The sequence below is a fragment of the Danio rerio genome, chromosome 18 (assembly GCF_052040795.2).
Source record: "Danio rerio strain M-AB ecotype USA chromosome 18, GRCz13ab, whole genome shotgun sequence".
Lineage (NCBI taxonomy): Eukaryota > Metazoa > Chordata > Actinopteri > Cypriniformes > Danionidae > Danio > Danio rerio.
Window position 1 is genome coordinate 6899961 of NC_141038.1, and position 22395 is coordinate 6922355.

At 37.3% G+C, this 22395-nt stretch overlaps 2 protein-coding genes across 6 annotated transcripts in view; one reads left to right on the forward strand and one right to left on the reverse strand.

The window, feature by feature from the left end:
* golim4a (golgi integral membrane protein 4a) overlaps positions 1-22395 on the reverse strand; it is an 836478-nt gene that overhangs the window by 790249 nt on the left and 23834 nt on the right. The window lies entirely within an intron of this gene.
* Positions 6263-21517, forward strand: LOC110438081 (uncharacterized). Of its 2 annotated transcripts, XM_087292771.1 has the most exons (14): positions 6263-6480; positions 11776-11969; positions 12054-12194; positions 12283-12421; positions 13361-13617; positions 13660-16670; positions 16752-16893; positions 17108-17251; positions 17341-17396; positions 17527-17705; positions 17793-18190; positions 18308-18404; positions 19623-19806; positions 19896-21517. In XM_087292771.1, the coding sequence occupies exons 1-14, from the start codon at positions 6361-6363 to the stop codon at positions 20033-20035; spliced, it is 5202 nt and encodes a 1733-aa protein (XP_087148897.1). In that variant the 5' UTR covers positions 6263-6360; the 3' UTR covers positions 20036-21517. The 2 variants fall into 2 exon arrangements, with proteins under 2 accessions (XP_087148897.1, XP_087148896.1); XM_087292770.1 differs by having other exon boundaries at positions 13361-16670.

Below are 22395 nucleotides of genomic sequence, written 5' to 3' on the forward strand. Positions count from 1 at the left end.
GTAGCCCATCCGCCTCAAAGTTGGACGTGTGTGTTCAGAGATGCTCTTTAGCTTACCTCGGTTGTAACAAGTGCTTATTTGTGTTGCTGTTGCCTTTTTTATCAGCTGAAACCAGTCTGACTATTGACCGCCTGACCATACTGAAAATCTCAGTAGATCAGCAGTTTTTGAAATATTCAGATCAGCCTGTCTGGCACCAACAATCATGCCACAATCAAAGTCATTTAAATAACCTTCTGCACTTTGAACTGCAGCAGATCGTCTTGACCATGTCTGCATGCCTAAATGCATTGAGTTGCTGCTATCTGATTGGCTGATTAGAAATTTGCGATAACAAGGAGTTGGAAAGGTATACCTAATAAAGTGACCGGTGAGTGTATATTTGCCAGAAAAAGCAGATGCTGTTTATCTCAGCTCTGTAATTATGTAATATCTATCAACTACCATTATACACACACAGACACCCACATATATATATATATATATATATATATATATATATATATATATATATATATATATATATATATATATATATATATTACCCAATATTTTTTAAGACACTTCTATAAAACTTAAAGTGACAATTAAAGGCTTAACTAGGTTAACTTAGCAGGTTAGGGTAATTAGGTAAGTCATTGTATAACAATGGTTTGTTCTGCAGACTATTGAAAAAATATATAGCTTAAAGGGGCTTATAATTTTTTTCTTAAAATGGTGTTTAAAAAATTAAAAACTGCTTTTATTCTAGCTGAAATAAAACAAATAAGACTTTCTCCAGAAGAAAAAATATCATCAGACATACTGTGAAAACGTCCTTGCTCTGTTAAACATTTATGGGAAATATTTAAAAAAGAAAAACTAATTTAAAGGGGGGCTAATAATTCTGACTTTAACTGTATATACAGGGTGGGCCATTTATATGGATACACCTTAATAAAATGGGAATGATCGGTGATATTGACGTCCTGTTTGTGGCATATTAGTATATGTGAGGGGGCAAACTTTTCAAGATGGGTGGTGACCATGGTAGCCATATTTCCCAGAGATGGGTAGCAGCTATATATACACATTACAAAAGCACAACTGCATAATCCACCATTTACAGCAAAGTTTTTGATAAGCAGGTTTAAAGGTTTATTACCTGAGCATGTGTAATTGAGACAAAAACAGTATTAAGATTCATCACCAGGTCGTTAAAAGATGAGTTCATTTGATTTGGCATGAGGAAATAATAAACTGCTGGCGTTCACCTGTCATTTTCTTTTACTACTTCACTCTAAACAATCTAAGACAAACAACATTTTTAGTCAAATGTGGAAACAAAAGCACAACTGAGTCATCTGCAATACACAGCAAAGTGAAAAGTAATCTGTCAGAAAGCCACAAGTATTAAATGAACCCTCCCATGAGTAAAGAAACAAACAAACAAACTTCACAACCTTCATCTCCATGTAATCTATGGAACAAAATCAATGCCTAAAGTCTTGAATTAAAAAGCTTGTTGAATATCACAAACTGAAAAAAATAATACACCGAATTAACAAGTTCTTGCATTTTAATGACTTGAATTCCAGGGTTTGTATTTTTAGGTCCTGAAATTTAACATATCTGTTTATTTAAGCTGTGAATATTTCAACGAAAAATATTTCAAACACGTTTTCATACTTAAAATTCAATAATTCATATTCAATTTTCAGATTTCACTTACAAAATATTCAATACCCTTTAAAAATACGATGTATAATATTCAAAAGGTCATTTTTAGTTCATTTTATTTCAGTTCTAATATTCGCTTCCATAAATTCAGTGGATCAAATTCGACTGATAAAATTCAACATTACATCCGGGAACTGCAGGAGAAGCAATAGATTGCAGATTGAAGATCGCCAGCTGCTCTAGCTTTCACCAGCAGGTGGAGATGGAATAATGTAAGATTTTTAACCCAGTAAACAGGCGAGAAAAAGGCTAATAAAGGCACAAAAGTAGCATTCAATTTTAATATCAATGCCTTGGACATTATAAATAATAAAAAGTATGAGTAAAATGAGTAAATGAGGTTTTAGTCATCTATATTTGCCCTTATGTAACGGAAGCCAGCTGGTGATCGCGTAAAGCTCACCCCTCGGATTCAGTGACAGACGTTGTTCTGCAATCTTATCGGAGCTTGTCTCCCATGCCGGCTCGTTACCTGCTCGGACCGGTGCGGTTACTTGCACATAAACCGTCTTTTGATGAATATGATGTTACACATTGTCTATCTATTGACTCTTTCTTCCATAGACGCGAAGTATTATATTGACAGCTAAAGAATATAAACGTAAGAGAAACAGGAGAGGAAATATTATAATAATACAAACTAGATAAACATTGACAGGGCTAAGAACAATTACGAACAAAGATTTTCAAAACCAGAGAGATTTTATGAGAATGTCACAAAACAGTTTACTTGGAAATGTTAAACAGAGAGTTCAGGTATGATTTAAGGTTGGTTATGGACGGGGCGTCTGATTTAAAATAATTTAACATGCGAATGCATTAAAGGAGCGTCTTCAGTTATTCACACAGAACTGTCTAATATGGCATAACTATAAGGAGCAATGTTTGCGCTGTTTAAACGCAGCTATGGATTGGGATAGGTTATAATTTAATTATTTAAATTATGATTGTTATTATTATTTTATGACATGTATTTGGGCTATTGCGCTTAAATAAGTCATCCGTGATTCTAAATTAATATTTCTATTTATCCTTTTTAGCTATCACTTTGCTATCGTCTTTCTCTTCTTTTTTCTATTTTTTGTGGTTCTGCCACGGTTAAATGTTTGCAAAATGTCTTTAGTTTGTCCAGATTATTGCTTTTCCTCTAAAATAGAGACGAAGCAGAAGGAAAATGAGAATTGATGAATGAATGAAGTGATTGACGTTTTTATGCATGTGCTGTGCGGCTTGCTCACGACAAAGTCGAACGAGTGGCCGCGAGCTCCGGTGGCCAGTCAGAGCCAGCGCCCCACAGCAAACTGATTAAGAGATGCTGGATGGCTGCCAATATATGATAGGAATTCTTCCAAAGTTTCAGATGACATCTGGGCGTGTGCATAATAATGTAAAATGAAAGTGAAAGTCATGACATTTGGCCAAGCATAAGAATAGCCTACAAGAGTGTTTCGATTATTATATTAATCATGACATATGTCATGCTTGGGCTTTATATGAATAACACCTCGCTGTTTACCATTTCCGAAAGTGGAGCTGACGTCGGCGCGAAATTGCTTGTATAATTGTAAAAAGAGTGATGAATATTAATGGATTTCTTATATCTGTCATTTCTGATAATATAATTGATTAGTGTGAGCTTATGAGTTTCCAACACAGCAAAAATGGATCCAGAATCCTAAACTAATAACTTTGTCAAGCAAAAATTATGATTTTATAAGCTACTGATTTTTAAAAAAAAACAAGAAAAAAGAAACTATTAGCTACCCTAGCAATTGTTTATTTAAATATGATCATCTCAAAATATAAAATAAAAACATAATGGTTTGACTTTGTGAAATCATAAACCACACTTGCAGAAAAGAGTTAATAGAATAAATGAGCAAATACATTCTCTCCAGTAGATGGCGATTAAAGCTCAGTAATACCCCATGAGGATGAATTGAGCTGCTTTGCAGGAACCCAACCACGCATGTCAAACCACGCATTATAAACATTAATCTTATGAAACTAGCTCAAGTGACAACTATATTAAGTTTAAACCAGTTTAAATAAGTTTATGTTTAATAACTGCAAAAAAGATCAACATTGCTAATCATAAAATACAAACGGTCGCTGAAAAGTTATAAATAACGGTTTTCTCGTTTAATAAAAACAAAGTCAGTTATAACTGCCTATTATCAAACGACAGGCGACTCATTTTATTACTTATCATTGGCTGCGACATTGCCACTTTTGCGTTATTATCTTTTTCTCGCCTATAGGCTACATAACAATAAAACAATAATCTGGACAAACTAAGACATTTTGCAAACGTTTAACCATGGCAGAACCCCAAAAATTAGAAAAAAAATGTCATACAATAATAATATTAACAATCATAATAATAATTTAAATGATGAAAATGTATAACCTATCCCAATCCTGACATAGCTGCGTTTAAACAGCGCAAACATTACTCCTTATAGTTATGCCATATTAGACGGTTCTGTGTGAATAACTGAAGACGCTCCTTTAATGCATTCGCATGTTAAATTATTTTAAATCAGACGCCCCGTCCATAACCAACCTTAAATCATACCTGAACTCTCTGTTTAACATTTCCAAGTAAACTGTTTTGTGACATTCTCATAAAATCTCTCTGGTTTTGAAAATCTTTGTTCGTAATTGTTCTTAGCCCTGTCAATGTTTATCTAGTTTGTATTATTATAATATTTCCTCTCCTGTTTCTCTTACGTTTATATTCTTTAGCTGTCAATATAATACTTCGCGTGTATGGAAGAAAGAGTCAATAGATAGACAATGTGTAACATCATATTTATCAAAAGACGGTCTCCCATGTCTCCCATGCCGGCTCGTTATGTCATACGGCACTGCGAAAAGGGGCGATACTAAACAAGATAATTAGAAATTTTAAAAAGTGAGCGATTGCTCCATGTTTTAAATTTCTGTGCAGATATGTCATGTTTTGATCCTCGATTGGTCTCACGCAGTCAAGTGACGCGATTTCGCAGGTCAGAGTTCACCAAGCTTGAAATTTGCACCGCAGCGAACTGCGAATCTTAACGCATGACCCTGCATTTCCGGCGGTCTGACGCATACGCGTGCGTATGAATGGAAGTCTATGGGGAGAAAAGTCAAATGTGACCGTAGCTTTAGGGTTTCTGGAAATATCCATGCAGGTGTGTTAAAGGCAAGTTGGAGCTCAAATTTGCAGGACACCGACCCTCCTGGACGGAAATGGGGCACCACTGGCTTACACCATTGGCAGATCATTTTGCATGCTTTACAGAAAAACTTAGCTGTTAGTTCACACTTAGCTGATGATTAATTATAAAGCCCGTTTGACATGCTATCCCATGAGAGAACGCTGGGCTCATAAGAGCCTCGTGCTCAGGTAGACCTCAAGAACTCCCCTGCTGTTTGTGGCTAAAGACAAATCAGGGATTGATATGGAGAGATAAACTGCTGTCTAAGAGCTCATCTGTGGTGTGAATTTTGGTTTAATCAATTTACATATGTTGCATGTCTTTGGACCCTGGGAGGAAACTGGGAAACCCGGAGGAAACCCATGCGAGCACAGGGAGAACATGTAAACTCCACACAGAAACGTCGGATTGGCCTGGTTAAGACTTGAACCAGTGACATTCTTGCTGTGAGGCAACCGTGCTAACCACTGGATCACTGTGCTGCCCTAGGAAAAGGGGGAGGAATATGAGTGGAAGAGGGTATTCTTCAAGGTGAAGATAACTGAGGTATAAAACTCTGATTACTTATAGTGACTTAGGAATGGTCTGATTGGTGAATCATGTGTTCGCTAAAACGGGACCAGCTGTGGACAATCATAAACTTCTAAACATTCTTAAATCAGGATACATATACATGATAAGCAAGAAGTACTTTACAGTTGTTTAAACAGGATTTATTAGATCCTGACATATATATATATATATATATATATATATATATATATATATATATATATATATATATATATATATATATTAGAAATTAATACTTGCTATCAAAAAGACCAATAAACTAGGTAAGACAATCAATTGTGATTGACATAAACAGGTCAGTGCAAATTCCATAAGCAGGTGATTTAAAATGAGGATTCCAGTATTAGTTAGATAATTTTCTCATCTAGATCAACTGGTTCATGTGGTACCAGTAAGACTTGTTTAAAACTTTAACATGAGTGACAAAAGAGTTCTGACAACACAAATGGAAGAACCGAACGATTTGAGTCTATGGTGCTACACTTTAGCAAAAGTCACTTAACTGTTTTGTGAAACAATCTTGCATAATTCAAGATATTTAAATAGCAGGCCTATTTAATGATTGTTTGTATATATATATATATATATATATATATATATATATATATATATATATATATATATATATATATATATATATAACAAATTAAAGATCTACTCTCATTTCATGCATTCAGAATATGATGTTCAACCGCAAATGCGTGACAGGTGAATTTAAATTCCAACAATTCTTTACTTTAACCAAAGCTATGTTCATTATACAGTATCTGCCCTTTCCAGGAATCATGACAATTGTTCTATAGATTCCTTCATGAGATGTTAAAAGGTGCTCTCAGATGGTGAACATTCAGTAGCTGTCAGCATGTTTTTCACATATCTCCTCCTGGCCGGGCTTCTGCTGGCCTTCACCGTAACAGCCTCACAATTCTATGGAGGGTCAATGACCTTCAACCCAAGATTAAACTCTAATGGATCATACGAGGTGAGAACTATAATGCTTTAACTACTTTATTATACACATCCAAATATGTCTTGTGTAACATGAGGTGGATTAGGATGTTAATGTATTTGCGTTTTAAATGTAAATGCAAAGAACAATAAATAATGCAGGATTGCAATATAAAAAACACGTAAAATTGTGTACATTTTATATCCAGTTTTTGGTTTTCTTTAGTAGCTGTGCCAAGTTATTGTTAAAAGTTAATAGTGGCTCACAACAAGAAGGTTGCTGGTTTGAGTCCCGACTGGGCCACTTGTCATTTTTGTGTACACTCTCAGAAATAAAGGTACGCGAGCTGTCACTGGGGTGGTACCTTTTCAAAAGGTACAGATTTGTACCTAAAAGGTCCATATTAATATCTCGAAGGTGCATAATAGTACCTAAAAAGTACAAAAGTGTTTCTCTTAAAAATTTTAAGGTACTAATATATACTTTTGAGGTACCAATATGGCCCGGTTAAGTTCAAATGTGTCCTTTTGAAAAGGTACCACGCAGTGACAGCTCACTTACATTTATTTCTGAGTGTAAAGTTTTCATGTTCTCCATGCTCCAGTTTCCCCCACATTCCAAAGACATGCGCTATAGGTGAACTGGGTAAACAAAATTAGCCATAGTGTAAGACATGTTGCACTTGGAAGGGCATCCACTGTGTAAAACATGTGCTGGATAAGTTGGCGGTTCATTCCACTGTGGCGAACCCTAACGAATAAAGGGACTAAGCTGAAGGAAAATGAATGTAAAAGTAGAACTATATACTCGTATATGAACCCGCCCCCAAACAAAACCTTCACAAACAAATTGACAAAACATTAAAATATAATTATGATGAAAAACTAAAAACTGAATTCAACCTCCAGACTAAACTTCAATGTTATTCGGCCCTAAACAGAACCACACAGTTGGCAAATTATTTATCGTTAAAACAATTAAAAGAAAAACACATTCTTTCTAAATATCCCCTCTGTGATCATGACCTAGAAATAGAAAAAGGCAGACATAAAAAAATCCTGGACTCCTAAAGAACAGAGATTATGTAAACAGTGTGACACACACCAAATACAGGATGAAACACACTTCCTTCTGTTTTGCCCCAAATTCACCACGACTAGAGAAATATTTTTTTCCCAATTTGAAACATTGATCATTTTATTTTTTTATTTAAATGACTCAGAAAAACTTTACCATGTATTCAGAGAGGAAGAATTGACATCTAGACTAGCTGCAATATTTATACACCCTACACACCATAAGAAATGGTTAATGTAAATTAATGTATCTTATTTAAATAATTTTAACTTATTATTATATTATTATTATTGTTATATTTATAAAAAGCATTTTTTTTGTCATTATATCTTATCTGTATTATTTTGTTTTTCAATGGTTTTAATATATTTCATATTTGAAGTGCTTTGGCAATACTGTACTGAATGTCATGCCAATAAAGCAACTTGAACTTGAAAACTAATGAAAAAACTTAAAACTTGAAAAGCTAATTTATACTTCCTCAATTTTAAGCATTCCTCTGTAGTTTTTTGGGTTCTTGGGTTTCACATATTAGTTATATGATAATAATCACCACTGTGGGTAATTACAGATAATAATATATGAGGAACCACTGCAATTTTTTTCCCTTCATAAAAATGTAACTGGTCTTAGAGCATGCAAATGCCAAACCTAGTAACAAAAAGGTTGCAATGTTACAGTTTTATAGTGACAGACATGGGCTCAGCTATTTCAGAAATGACTTGTGTTAACCCTTAAGTACTTGGGGATGTTTTCTTCCACTCTCGGGTGATTTTGAGTCTTAATTTGGCCACTTTCTCTTCTTAACTTTCTCGTTTCTGCTAGCAGATTGATTTTTGGTGACAAAACTTATTTTGACACATATTTTTATAAAATGCTTAGATTTTTTTTTTTTAACTTAACAATACTGGACAAATTTACTGTCCCTTTGTTATGTTGAGGATAAAACTGCTGTAAAAATGCATTAGATACATATTTTTTTATAAATCAACCTCAGTCCTGATCAAAACTACTAAATTGTTTAGGAAAATACAGCATTTTAATTTTTTATTTGCCAAATTCATAAATGATGTCACTGATTTGGTGTAAAAACAAACATAAAATGACATTTTTAATATAAAAAGTAGATGTGGACTGAATTTTTTGTACCTTTTATTAAATTATTGCCATTGATGCATTGTTTTTGATTGATTTACATTTTTTTTTCTCCTTAATTTAGTGTTGGTGTCTGTTTTTGCCCCACTGACTTCCATTATAACCACATTTTTTGATTACAAAACAATGACACCATATGCAATTTTGATTGTTGGTGGTTTTCCCTATTAGGAACAGGTAACATTTGTAATTTGTACTGGTGATCAGTTGTTGCCACTATTATTGCTTTAGATAAGCCTGTGCAAAAAGAAGTTTTGTTTCTGGATATTATATGGAGTATAACAGAAAATTAAAGCGTGTGTACATGTGTCTGTGAGTGTGTGATAGTGACCTTTGCGCACTTTGTTGTGTCTGAGAAAATCTAAATATGCATCTCAACTCTTAGAACTACATGGAGTAAACAAAAACAAAGACTGTGTATTTATACACCATCAAATGTGGTTATTAAAGAAGTCAAAAAGCAGCCACCAACAGTAAATTAGGGATATAAAATGAAAAACTAACAATGCATCCGTAACCCCGCCGGTTCTACATCCAAGACGCTCCAAGCTGGTATTGAACCGGTGACCTTCCGCATGGGAGTAGGTTGCTCTAACAAGGAGGCTAAAGACCATGGCCTCTAGCATCTGTCGCTAGAGCACCTTTAGAGGTCAAAGGAGTGAGGTTTACCTGCACAGCCCTTACTAGCTGGCCTCTGTTACACTCACCACCCTAAACCTCTCTCTCATCCGGGTCATGGCACCAATGTAACCCCATCGGTACTACGCCACCCAACCCGCTCCAAGTTGGTATGTATGGTATGAGCTGATAATTAAAGAGTGCTTTTTCTGCTGAAATCTGTTCTGAAATGAAAGTATCAGACTTGACTTCATTCGCTTTGGTTTTTAAAGACGTGCGACTCGCATTGACAGGTGAAAATCAGATCCACCTGCTTACACTGCAGACACGAGGGCACAGACCTAATTCATATCGGATAAATTTTTACTTATGAACAAGGCCTGAATCGGATTTGAGTCAATCGAAATCCACGTGATTTTGTCCTGCTAACACATACATGGGCCACATCTGATCTATGCCCCATGACAGAAAAAAAGATCGGAATGGAGTCACTTGAACCATGTTGTGTAAATGCAGACTAATCATTCACATGTCCAAGACTGATAAAGGTCAAAAGTAATCCAGTCCACCACTACATTTTAAACCGAAACTACATCAATTTGTGTGTCTGTGACATCATTTATGAACTTGGCAATTAAAGAGGTAAAATTCTGTAATTTTTTAAACAATTTAGTAGTTTTGATCAGGGCTGAGGTTGATTAACAGATTAATGTGAAAAAATATTTATTTGATGCATTTTTACAGCAGTTTAATTCAGTGGATGTTTTCATCTCGAACACAAAATGAAAGTCAATTTCAGTACACATGGGTTAAATAAGACTGCTCTACTGGTTAATCCAGTTATACGAATCACACGATTTGCTTTTGTTTCTACATCAAAGAATTTCTTCTACAATAAAAGCATTTGAATCAATTAAGCAAATTAATTTAATTACATTTAATTGAAGCCCATTCCTTGCATGGAACAATACTTTTTTTAAGTTTATGTTTTATAAGTTTATTTTTAAGATGCTTTGCAATTTCTCAGAATTTCTTTTTAGAATTGTGAGATTTCAAACAGCATTTTATAAAGTGAGAATATACTTGCAATTCTGAAAAATAAAGCCAGAATTTTCAGATAATAACTTGCAATTGTAAGTTATAAAGTCAAAATTTCAAGATATAAGCTTGCAGTGGTGGAAACGAGCTTCCATACATCTTGGAGATTCCATCCATCATTTTTCAAGAGCTCACACTGCTGATGATTGATTATAAGCTTGTTTGGCATGCTGTCCTGGGAGAGAGCCCTGAGCTCGCAGGATCCTCAAACCCGGGGCTCCCTCTCATTTGAAGGGCAAGAGGGGAGTTTGAGGTTTCTAGAACTTCCCTGGTTTACTTATGGCTTATGACTGATTATAGGGATTGCTATGGAGAGATAAACTTCTGACTGAAGGCATAGATAGGATACTGACTTAAGCCTGTTTCACATCGCAAGCGTAAGCAGAACGTGAGCAGAGCATGAGCAGGGCATGTTTTTTCGGCGTCCATGTAAACAGATTAGAGCTTTCATACCGCACGCAGAAGCAGTGCATAAGCGTGAGACCTGAGCGTGAACGTCAGGTAGATCTCGAGAACTCCCCTGCTGTAGTAACTAATGAACAGATAGTGATTGCTCTTAAGAGATAACTACTAGAAGCATGTCTATGGTGCCGATTCGGATTAGTCAATTAACATAAGTTGCATGTTTTTGGATGGTGGGAGGAAACCGGGCAACCAGGGGGAAACCCACGTGAGCACGGAGAGAAAGTGCAAACTCTGCACAGTAACGTCTGCTGGTTTGGTTAAGCCTGGAACCAGAGACGTTCTTGCTGTGAGGCAACTGTGCTAAGCACTGGGCCACCGTGTCACCTATCTAGGAAGAAGGAGGAGTAGGGGTGGAAGGGGAGATTCTTCTAAACAAATATAGCGGTGGAATATAACCCAGGGTATTTGTAGTAGTTTAGGAGTCGTCTGATTGGTGCATTGTGAATTGGATAATGCGGATCCAGCAGCTAACAATCAGCACATGATCCTCTTGAAATTAGTTTATAAATAAACTTCACTTATTGCTGTATAAGGCAAAATGTGCATAAAATTTTTTGAGAAATACTCTAAAAAAGTTTTGCACTAAAATCAAGTTTAAAGAAAATAAAAACACTAGAATAGTATGTATTAAGCCTATGATTAATCCATATAAGTAGTGATTATAAGTATTATTATTTTATTAAATTGTCAAATTCTGCAAAATTTCAGTAATTAATAAATATAGCGAATATATTCTATTCTGAAGTAATAATTACTTAGATTAGATAAGCAACGCCATTTACAACGAGTTCACAATTAGTTTTTTTTCAGTGCAGTATTTTGAATACGCTTGCACTTCTTACCAGCAGTTTTCAACATCAACCACATACCTTAAAGACCTCCCTTCAGTCATTTAAAAAACTTTGACCATTGCAGGTGGAACTTCGTTACAAGACGGCCTACAATGACTGTTTCCAATATAATGACTGGTCCTGCATGTCTGGAGACTGTGGAAATGAGGTCAGTAAAGTGATTGGTAAAGTAGATTCCAGTTCCAATGGAAACAACTGGTGTCAGTCTGAGGGAGTCATAACAAAGGATTTATCCACCAACAGCCCATTTGAGTTAGCGTAAGTGGAATAACAGAATCACACACTTACAATATAGATCCCAACCAAACAATGTAAATATGAAATGCCAATTTATTTCAACAGCACAACTGGTTGTTGTTGGATTGACGACATAGTCGCATACTCCGGATTCTGGAATCTTTTTTCTTTCATTGACCTTGGAGTAAGATCAGACACTTTAGTGCCTAACAGATCCCCAATCTCTACAACTCTACCACTTCTTAGGTAAAAACTGCATTCTACATGTGCATTCAACATGATGAAGGAATATACTGTAAATGTACATGACATTGGCACATTGTTTATGTTGCAGAGTTCCTATAAACTGTCCCAGGAGGTACAACCTTTTAGCCTTTGATCCAGATGATGACCAGGTCAGATGCAGATTTGGACTTCAACAAAATAATGAGTGTGGAATCTGCAACCAACCTGATGGTTTTACCTTGAATCAGGTGAAGAATATTAGATATTCATATCACATTATGAAGTAATTTATAATAATTCGTTATAAAAATTAAAGTAATATCTAAATTGCATTCAAGACAAGTTTTAAAACAGTTTAAAGCATTTGAGTTACTGATGTCTTGCTCTTATTATCTGATTGTTGTTGCATCTCTATTATATTGTTAAGAGACCCAAATGCTTCATTTAATGCTATCAACCACAACATTCTCTTGAATAGTCTTAAAATTAATTTTGCTATAACAGGAATTACATTGGCAAAGTTCAAATTAAAAGGTGTAACATTGGTCACTTATTCAATAGAGAATACCACAAGATTCCATACTTGGACCATAAATGTTCATACTTCATGCTACACTTAACATGCATGGAGTTTCATTGTTTTGTTGACAATACTTTTTTTTTTAAGATTTATTTTTGGCCTTTTTGCTTTTATTATTAGATAGGACAGATTTTAGACAGGAAGCGAAGTGGGAGAGAGAGACAGGGGTGGGGTAGGGTAGGAAAATGTCATCGAGCCGGGATTCGAACTTGCGACACCCTGACGGCGCACTAACCACTAGGCTATTGCGCCGACGTTTTGTTGACAATACTTATCTCTATATTACTTTTATGCCTGACAAAACAAAACATTCGCATAATTTAAAAAGTGCATAGTTAATATCTAGCAACACTGACTACTAATTTCAGAGGGAAAAATAATTGTTAATTATGGAATCAGCGTCAGAAGTGATCAAACATAGCAACAGATAAAGCAAAAGAATCCATTACTATAAAGATTTTTTAAATGAATGTTATGAGGTTGAAGGTGATGTTATCATTTCAAAATAATCAAATCAAAAGTATACACCAAGCCTGATTTCTACACAGCATTTACTACATAGGTATTTCTGTTATTTCATACAGTTTTTATTTTCTTTAAAATGTAGAATAACTGCTCTCTGTCATATGGACAAACCCCGGTCCTTGGAGTTTATTCATTTGAGCTGGTACTGGAGGATTTCCCCATTCGCAAAATTACTCTGTCCTACACCGATCAAACTTCAGTGGAAAGATTTCCAATCAGTTTCATCAGAAACCGCCGCTATGTCAATGCAAAAACAACACAAACAACGACACCCACAACAACACCTGCAACAAGTTCCACAATAACTACAACACCAACTACAACAACACCCACAACAAGGTCAACACTGACTACAACACCAACCACAACACCTACAACAAGGTCCACACTGACTACAACACCAACCACAACACCTACAACAAGGTCCACACTGACTACAACACCAACCACAACACCTACAACAAGGTCCACACTGACTACAACACCAACCACAACACCTACAACAAGGTCCACACTGACTACAACACCAACCACAACACCTACAACAAGGTCCACACTGACTACAACACCAACCACAACACCTACAACAAGGTCCACACTGACTACAACACCAACCACAACACCTATAACAAGGTTCACACTGACAACAACTACAACAAGGTCCACACTGGCAACAACACCAACCACAACACCTGCAACAAGGTCCACACTAACTACAACACCAACCACAACACCTGCAACAAGTTCAACACTGACTACAACACCTACAACAACACGTACAACTGCACCCACAACGTCTACAACACCTGAAACATCACCATCAACATCTACAACAGCATATACAACAACCCCCACACCTGTACCAACAACAATGCCAGAACCCACAACAACCACCACAATAGTTCCTACAACAACACCCACACCTGCACCAACAACAACGCCAGAACCCACAACAACCACCACAATAGTTTCTACAACAACACCCACACCTGCACCAACAACGACAGAACCCACAACAACAACCACAACAGATCCTACAACACCCACACCTGCACCAACAACAATGACCGAACCCACAACAACCACCACAATAGTTCCTACAACATCCACACCTGCACCAACAATGACGCCAGAACCCACAACAACCCCCACAATAGTTCCTACAACAACCCCTACACCTGCACAAACAACACCAGAACCCACAACAACAACCACAACAATTCCTACAACAACCCCCACAGCTGCACCAACAACAACGCCCGAACCCACAACAACCACCACAATAGTTCCTACAACAACACCCACACCTGCACCAACAACGCCCGAACCCACAACAACTACCACAATAGTTCCTACAACAACACCCACACCTGCACCAACAACAACGCCAGAACCCACAACAACCACCACAATAGTTCCTACAACAACACCCACACCTGCACCAACAACAATGCCCGAACCCACAACAACCACCACAATAGTTCCTACAACAACACCCACACCTGAACCAACAACAACGCCCGAACCCACAACAACCACCACAATAGTTCCTACAACAACACCCACACCTGCACCAACAACAACACCAGAACCCACAACAACCACAATAGTTCCTACAACAACACCCACACCTGAACCAACAACAACACCAGAACCCACAACAACCACCACAATAGTTCCTACAACAACACCCACACCTGCACCAACAACAACACCAGAACCCACAACAACCACCACAATAGTTCCTACAACAACACCCACACCTGAACAAACAACAACGCCAGAACCCACAACAACCACCACAATAGTTCCTACAACAACACCCACACCTGCACCAACAACAACACCAGAACCCACAACAACCACCACAATAGTTCCTACAACACCCACACCTGAACCAACAACAACACCAGAACTCACAACAACCACCACAATAGTTCCTACAACAACACCCACACCTGCACCAACAACAACACCAGAACCCACAACAACCACCACAATAGATCCTACAACACCCACACCTGAACCAACAACAACACCAGAACCCACAACAACCACCACAATAGTTCCTACAACAACATCCACACCAGAACCCACAACAACCACCACAATAGTTCCTACAACAACACCCACACCTGCACCAACAACAACGCCAGAACCCACAACAACCACCACAATAGTTCCTACAACAACACCCACACCTGCACCAACAACAACACCAGAACCCACAACAACCACCACAATAGTTCCTACAACATCACCCACACCTGAACCAACAACAACACCAGAACCCACAACAACCACCACAATAGTTCCTACAACAACACCCACACCTGAACCAACAACAACGCCAGAACCCACAACAACCACCACAATAGTTCCTACAACAACACCCACACCTGCACCAACAACAACACAAGAACCCACAACAACCACCACAATAGTTCCTACAACAACACCCACACCTGAACCAACAACAACACCAGAACCCACAACAACCACCACAATAGTTCCTACAACAACACCCACACCTGAACCAACAACAACGCCAGAACCCACAACAACCACCACAATAGTTCCTACAACAACATCCACACCAGAACCCACAACAACCACCACAATAGTCCCTACAACAACACCCACACCTGCACCAACAACAACACCAGAACCCACAACAACCACCACAATAGTTCCTACAACAACACCCACACCTGCACCAACAACAACACCAGAACCCACAACAACCACCACAATAGTTCCTACAACAACACCCACACCTGAACCAACAACAACACCAGAACCCACAACAACCACCACAATAGTTCCTACAACAACACCCACACCAGAACCAACGACAACGCCAGAACCCACAACAACCACCACAATAGTTCCTACAACAACACCCACACCTGCACCAACAACAACACAAGAACCCACAACAACCACCACAATAGTTCCTACAACAACACCCACACCTGACCCAACAACAACGCCCGAACCCACAACAACCACCACAATAGTTCCTACAACAACACCCACACCTGAACCAACAACAACGCCAGAACCCACAACAACCACCACAATAGTTCCTACAACAACACCCACACCTGAACCAACAACAAGACCAGAACCCACAACAACCACCACAATAGTTCCTACAACAACATCCACACCAGAACCCACAACAACCACCACAATAAATTCTCCAACACCTGCACCCACGACAACACCTGAACCCACACCAACCCCTACAATAACTCAAACAACTCTTACAACAACACAAACAACCATTACAGAAGCACCTATAATGACTCCTACAACTACCATAATAACATCCAAAGCACCAACTATTTTACCACTGAGCAAAATTCCTCTTCAGTTTTCTCTTCAAGGTATGTTTGGAAGGTTTGTACACTAAGCTTCAAAATTATATTGATATGTGTATTTAAATTAACACTATTCCTGCATTTTAGTTGACAGTCTAGCACCATCTTGTGTTGAGGGTCAATATCTGCCACTGTTCTTCTACCCAACACCTCAACATGGAGAACTCGTGCAGGCTCGTGTAAATCATCAGTTTGAGTTCAGAGTGAAGGCTGTTGCATCTTTTTCAAGGTACTTTGGGAAAAGGCGTATTTGGGCTTGTTTTAAAATGAAACTGAACTAAACTGCAACTTAACTTGGAATTGCATATTAGCACACTACCCTTTCCTGGTTCTTCCATGCATGCTACAATAACCATTTGTGCCAGAAATAAAAAAAGGGGGAAAAAAAGACTAATGTTATTTGTCTCTCGGTTTTATATCTTGTTGTTGTTTTCGTCATCCAGAATTATTGATGTCATCATTAGTGGACCATTAAACAGCACAAAGACCAAAACTACCACTGGGGAGTATGTGATTAACTGGACACCAACTCAAGAAAACTATGGTCAACACTTTCCATTTTGCTTCATTGCAGAAGGACAATACATGTATGCTTCAAAAAGTCAATGTTCTTTTCAGTTTTGTAAACACTTTAACCTCATGCTATGACTATTGACAACAATCTTTCTGTTGTAAGGTCTGATATTTACCAGTCTGAGATGAGGTGCATTGTTGCAGAGGTCATTAGTGAAGGTATGTAAAACAGACTCTAATGACTCTAATGCAGTACAGATTTATTCCTCTCTCCATAAAAGCATGGTCATTTAAATTTGAACATCAAGAATTGTGTTTGCATGCCATTCACCATTAATTCTATTTTCAGGACCTGTGGTACATGTAACCTGCTCAGCAAACTCAATGTCAGTCACAATAGTGAGGTCTTCCATCCAAAACCTCAGGGGTGACCAACTGAGACTGATAGATCCATCTTGTCAGCTTTACTCCAACAGTACTGATGTGTACGCCAGCACACCTCTTAATGGATGTGGCACTACGTTAGAGGTGAAGCATTTACAAAACATTAACAACAACATCCAGATCCTGTAAATTCCAGAGCTAAACTATATCAAATCTTCTGTTTCTTTGTAGGAGACAGACAACGAACTCATCTTTAAGAATAAAGTCACCACATTTGCCGATCCCCAGGACATTACATCCAGAATAAACCTAGAACTTGAAATTATGTGCGCGTACCAAAAAAATAACAACATCAGACAGGAGTTTGGTATTCACAAGTCTCCAATCAGAATCTCAGATAAGAGTTTTGGCACAATGAACTATCACTTTGAGTTTTACCCATCTAACAGTTTCCAAAACATGACGGATCCAAGTGCCTACCCTCTTGAGTATAATGTGGGAGATATGATCTACATGAAGATCGAGCCTGACTATCCAGTCCCAAACACTGAGCTGTTTCTTGAGTCCTGTATGGCTACGCCTTATGATACTCCTTCTTACCCAGTCTCCTATCCCATCATCACCAATGGGTGAGATTCTACAAACACATTCGAGCATTCACACATCTAACCATATCAATGGTACACAATATGATTGTCTATCAGTTACGAGGCAAAGTGATAATCAAGTGCTTCTTCCTATTTCAGATGCAACATGGATGAATCGGTTCAGGTTTTATCAAGTCACACACCATACGTTGAGTTTGAAATGGCGGCCTTCAAATTCACTGGGTTTCAAGACCAGGTTAGAGTCCCATTTAGTCCAGACTATGTATTCAAGTCCAACGACAATACTGCACATTTTATGAACCTTATGCTCTACAAAAATGCAATTTTTTATAAATAAAAAAAAGTAAAAACTACAGAACTGATTAGTGGCCAGGCACTCAAGGTTCTACTGTGACTGCTGATATTCTTAATATTCTACTTCTTCTTCAGAAATTAAAGCTTATGGCAGTGTTTAGATCCATATGGTAAACATTTGAAAAATTTGTCACACAAACAAAGGTCTAATCATTAAACACATTCAATTTGGAGTCTGTACCTCGATCCTTTTGGTGCCACCAATATGCATTTTTTAAATATACACAGTACAAACTATTACACTGCATTAAAAATTACTTTTTTGAACCAAGTTAAAATTTTTTAGCAAAAATGAAAGTTGAGACCAAAATAACTCACACACGGAAAAAAAACCTATATAAACATATTTGTTTTAATATAGGTTTTAAATATGTGACATATATAAAATTGGCAGTTTTCCTATATTATATGCACATACATGTATAGGGCTTATATGTGAATATAAAGAAGCAATACAGGAGACCTATATGGCCTGTATTTGCTCATATATGAATCTCAATTTTGCCTATATATGGCATATATACGCATATATATTATCATACTATCATACTGAAATACTGCATACAGGTTTCATATGCGCATATATCCTCATATAGGTTCTTTCCATGTGAGAAGTTAAAATAACTTTAAAAGAAACATAGATTGTCCTGACCTTCATGTAATTTTTGCAGTATCAAAATAAGATTATTATTTAATATTATCAATATAATAACATTTAAATTGCTATTGTTTTGTTGGATCAAGCGAACAACATCAATATTGTAAATCTGACGTTGTTTTGTCTTGTCTGCCGTCATTAGTCTCACACAATTGTTTTCCTTTTTCTGAAAGTCTTGATAACACCATCATGGAGGTTTTTTTTTATTATTATTTCAGCAAACATGATTGTAAAAAGATTTTTTGTTGTACTTACCTATTCACTGCGCTCTAAGTCTACCCAACTATGACACCTTCCGCTACTGAGAAACCCAGAAAAGTGAAAAACGTCTACAATCAAGGAACTTTGAGCCTATTTAAAAAGGAATAAGTGATGTATCCCTCAACTCTCACATTGTCTCTTGGCTTTTTGTCTTCTTCCTCTCCCCCTGCTCATCTGTAGGTGTTCATCAGCTGCTCCATCGTCGTATGTCAGGCAGACGTTCCCAACACTCGCTGCTCTCAGGGCTGCATCAACAGCACCGTCGCCCCACCATCACACAACATTAACAAAAGAGGAGTCCCCATTGAGACCGACAGTTACTTCATCTCTCAGGGACCCCTACGGCTGAAGAGGAGCCCATCACGTAAGACAGCATAACTTTATTCTTATTTACTAACATGATTGTATCCTAAACTAGTTTGTTAACCACTGCAACCTTTACTTACATTTCAGAGGGGACTGTGAATCTTGGATTGAATGTAAACCTTGCTGCTGTTGCTGGGTCTCTGCTGGCCATTACTGCTGTGATTTGCGTTGTGATCGTCTACACATCCAGGATCAGAAATCCACCCTTGCCATCACACGACTCTTGAATGTGTCAGCATTTTTCCCAAAGCATAATGCAATTTTTTTTTATGATGAAAACAGAATTTATAAGCTTGTTGGTGTGCTAACAATATTTTATTATGGTGGAATGATCTTCCCGTTCCCCCACGGTCTGCAGATTCCCTGGTATCTTTCAATCGACAACTAAAAACCCATTCTTTTCTGTGATCACCTGAACCCCGGTGAATAAAACCTCTCCCCTACCTCCCCATACAATAGTATCTGGATGCAGATTTGGATTTGCAAGATGACACTGCAAATGCATTCAATTGAGCTAGTAATGTCAGTGTGAGGGGGTAGGGTTAGTGGTGGGGTTAGGTGTGTGCATTAAAAAGCATTGCATGCAGCTCACCTTGCAAGTCTGCATCCAGACCCACACCCCACACAACAACCCTAAATTTGATTAATTCCGACTGTGCCTCGCACAGGTAAGTGGGCTTAACAAACCAACTGTAGAAACAACATAGGCTCATTCTGAAAACGTATTTCTATATACATTTTTGGAGATCACGAATTATGTAGCCGGAAGTACGTATGGCTGCATTTCATCATTAAAAAGAACACTTAAGGATGGTAAGACATCGTTCCTTTCCGCGCTAGCAGCAGACAGCTTACCTTGGTATGGACAGCTTTCCCGCTACTACCAGTTTGTCCAGTAGCTCGCCATGTACGTCAGTGAACTTGAGACACAGAAAGTAGTTGACCACGATGACAGGGTTTGGCAAAGAACGGTTACAGGAAGCAGGTCAGACAAAAGCAAAAGCTTAAAAATAAAATAAACAATTAAATAACTGGGTGCAAATGTGGTAAAATCTGAAAACGTGGTAAAAATCAGACGAGGGCCTTTCATTTTCTGGATTGTTTTTTATAACTGTGGGTTGGGTTTCAAGGAGGTTGGTGGGCAGGTTAATCTGTGTTTTTAAAAACACTATTGGTTGGACTTAAGGAAGGAGGAGGGTGAGTCAGACGATCAGTCAGCGGCCGCTGGTGGAATTATGCAAGAAAAGCAGCCTGTACCCCTGAATGGCACTAGCAAGAGAAATTTGAGATTTCAAAAGGCATACACAGCGGCCTCTGGTGGATTTGCAAAAACAAAAACTGCAAAAAAAAAGTACCTCCAGGGACATATTTGGCACTCTCCAGAAATGTATATATAAGTACATTTTCAGAATGAGCCTGGGTTGTGTAGAAAATACACTCACTAGAATCAATAAAAAAAAAAAAAACTTGTGCATTTATGAAGTGTGCTGCACACAAGCGAGTGGGCTTAACAAACCACCTGTAGAAACTCTCGCTCTCTCAAAAGTCTTACTCTTGCACTAAATTCTACGAGTACAAATAATTGCTTTGTATAATAGTTCTGGTCGAATCGCTTAATGGCTGTTCAAATGAAATAGTTTTGGACAAAACAGTCTGCTAAATGACCTAATGTAAATGTAACAAAAAACTGCTATAAATATTTGCTCAAAGTGTGGTTTTCTTGTTTGTTTGTTTTTACAATTCAGAGCAAATGTGTTCTGTGAAGAGTGAGTTGGATTATTATATGTGCATTTAAATTGACACAACTTAAAGTAAAATTTTTGGTAGACTTAAAAAAAAAGGAACAAAAATACATTGAGTTAAGCTTTACAGTTACAATGACCTAAAACCACAGCCACTTGTGTTGTTCATTTGTCATTATAAAAAAGGCTCAGAGGATTCCCTATAAATATTTCCAAACGTTATATTAAACGTATACGTTGGTAACTAATGCTTCTCTTTCCATATGTTATATTGATGAGGGACTCTTTGAGGAAAACATTCTTTGGATGGAAATTCCTTCAGTATTTTAAACATTTTAACTCATTGTTTGAATAATGTTTATACCAGAGTAAATTCATACTGAAAAAAAGTAGAATTTCTTTATTCATTGTAGTGCTTATATAGTGTAGTTACTATGTAGTCCCAAATACAGTATACACTTTAAATGAAGTGAGATTTGCCATTTTAAGACACCACATAGCTACTTCTAGGTTAGCTAACCTAGCTAATTACTGGCTTGAAACATGTTTTAGATTTGATTACCGCATCAAATGGTGTCAAAAAGCGATCTACAGGTTTAATCAGAAGTGTAGAAAGATTCTCAGCAGAGTAAATATTAATAATAATCATCTTGATTTACTTTTGCAATGGGATCTCAGAAAGATTCGTCACTTAAATGACCATAATCACTATAGACTGATTGAGATATTTCTAATCAAACTTGCCATACATATTGAAGCTCAATATATAGAACAAAATTGAATTGAGTTTAATTATAGCCAATTGATGAAGCTGTAACCATGCAGTCATTAGTCCAACTCTATAC

What these genes read in the sequence shown, in the direction of transcription:
- LOC110438081 (XM_087292770.1), top strand. Translation starts at nt 6,361, where the DNA reads ATGTTTTTCACATATCTCCTCCTGGCCGGGCTTCTGCTGGCCTTCACC. An exon ending in ACTCTAATGGATCATACGAG is followed by an intron (nt 6,481 to 11,775) that starts GTGAGAACTATA and finishes TGACCATTGCAG; the next exon opens with GTGGAACTTCGTTACAAGAC. An exon ending in TCTTCAGTTTTCTCTTCAAG is followed by an intron (nt 16,671 to 16,751) that starts GTATGTTTGGAA and finishes CCTGCATTTTAG; the next exon opens with TTGACAGTCTAGCACCATCT.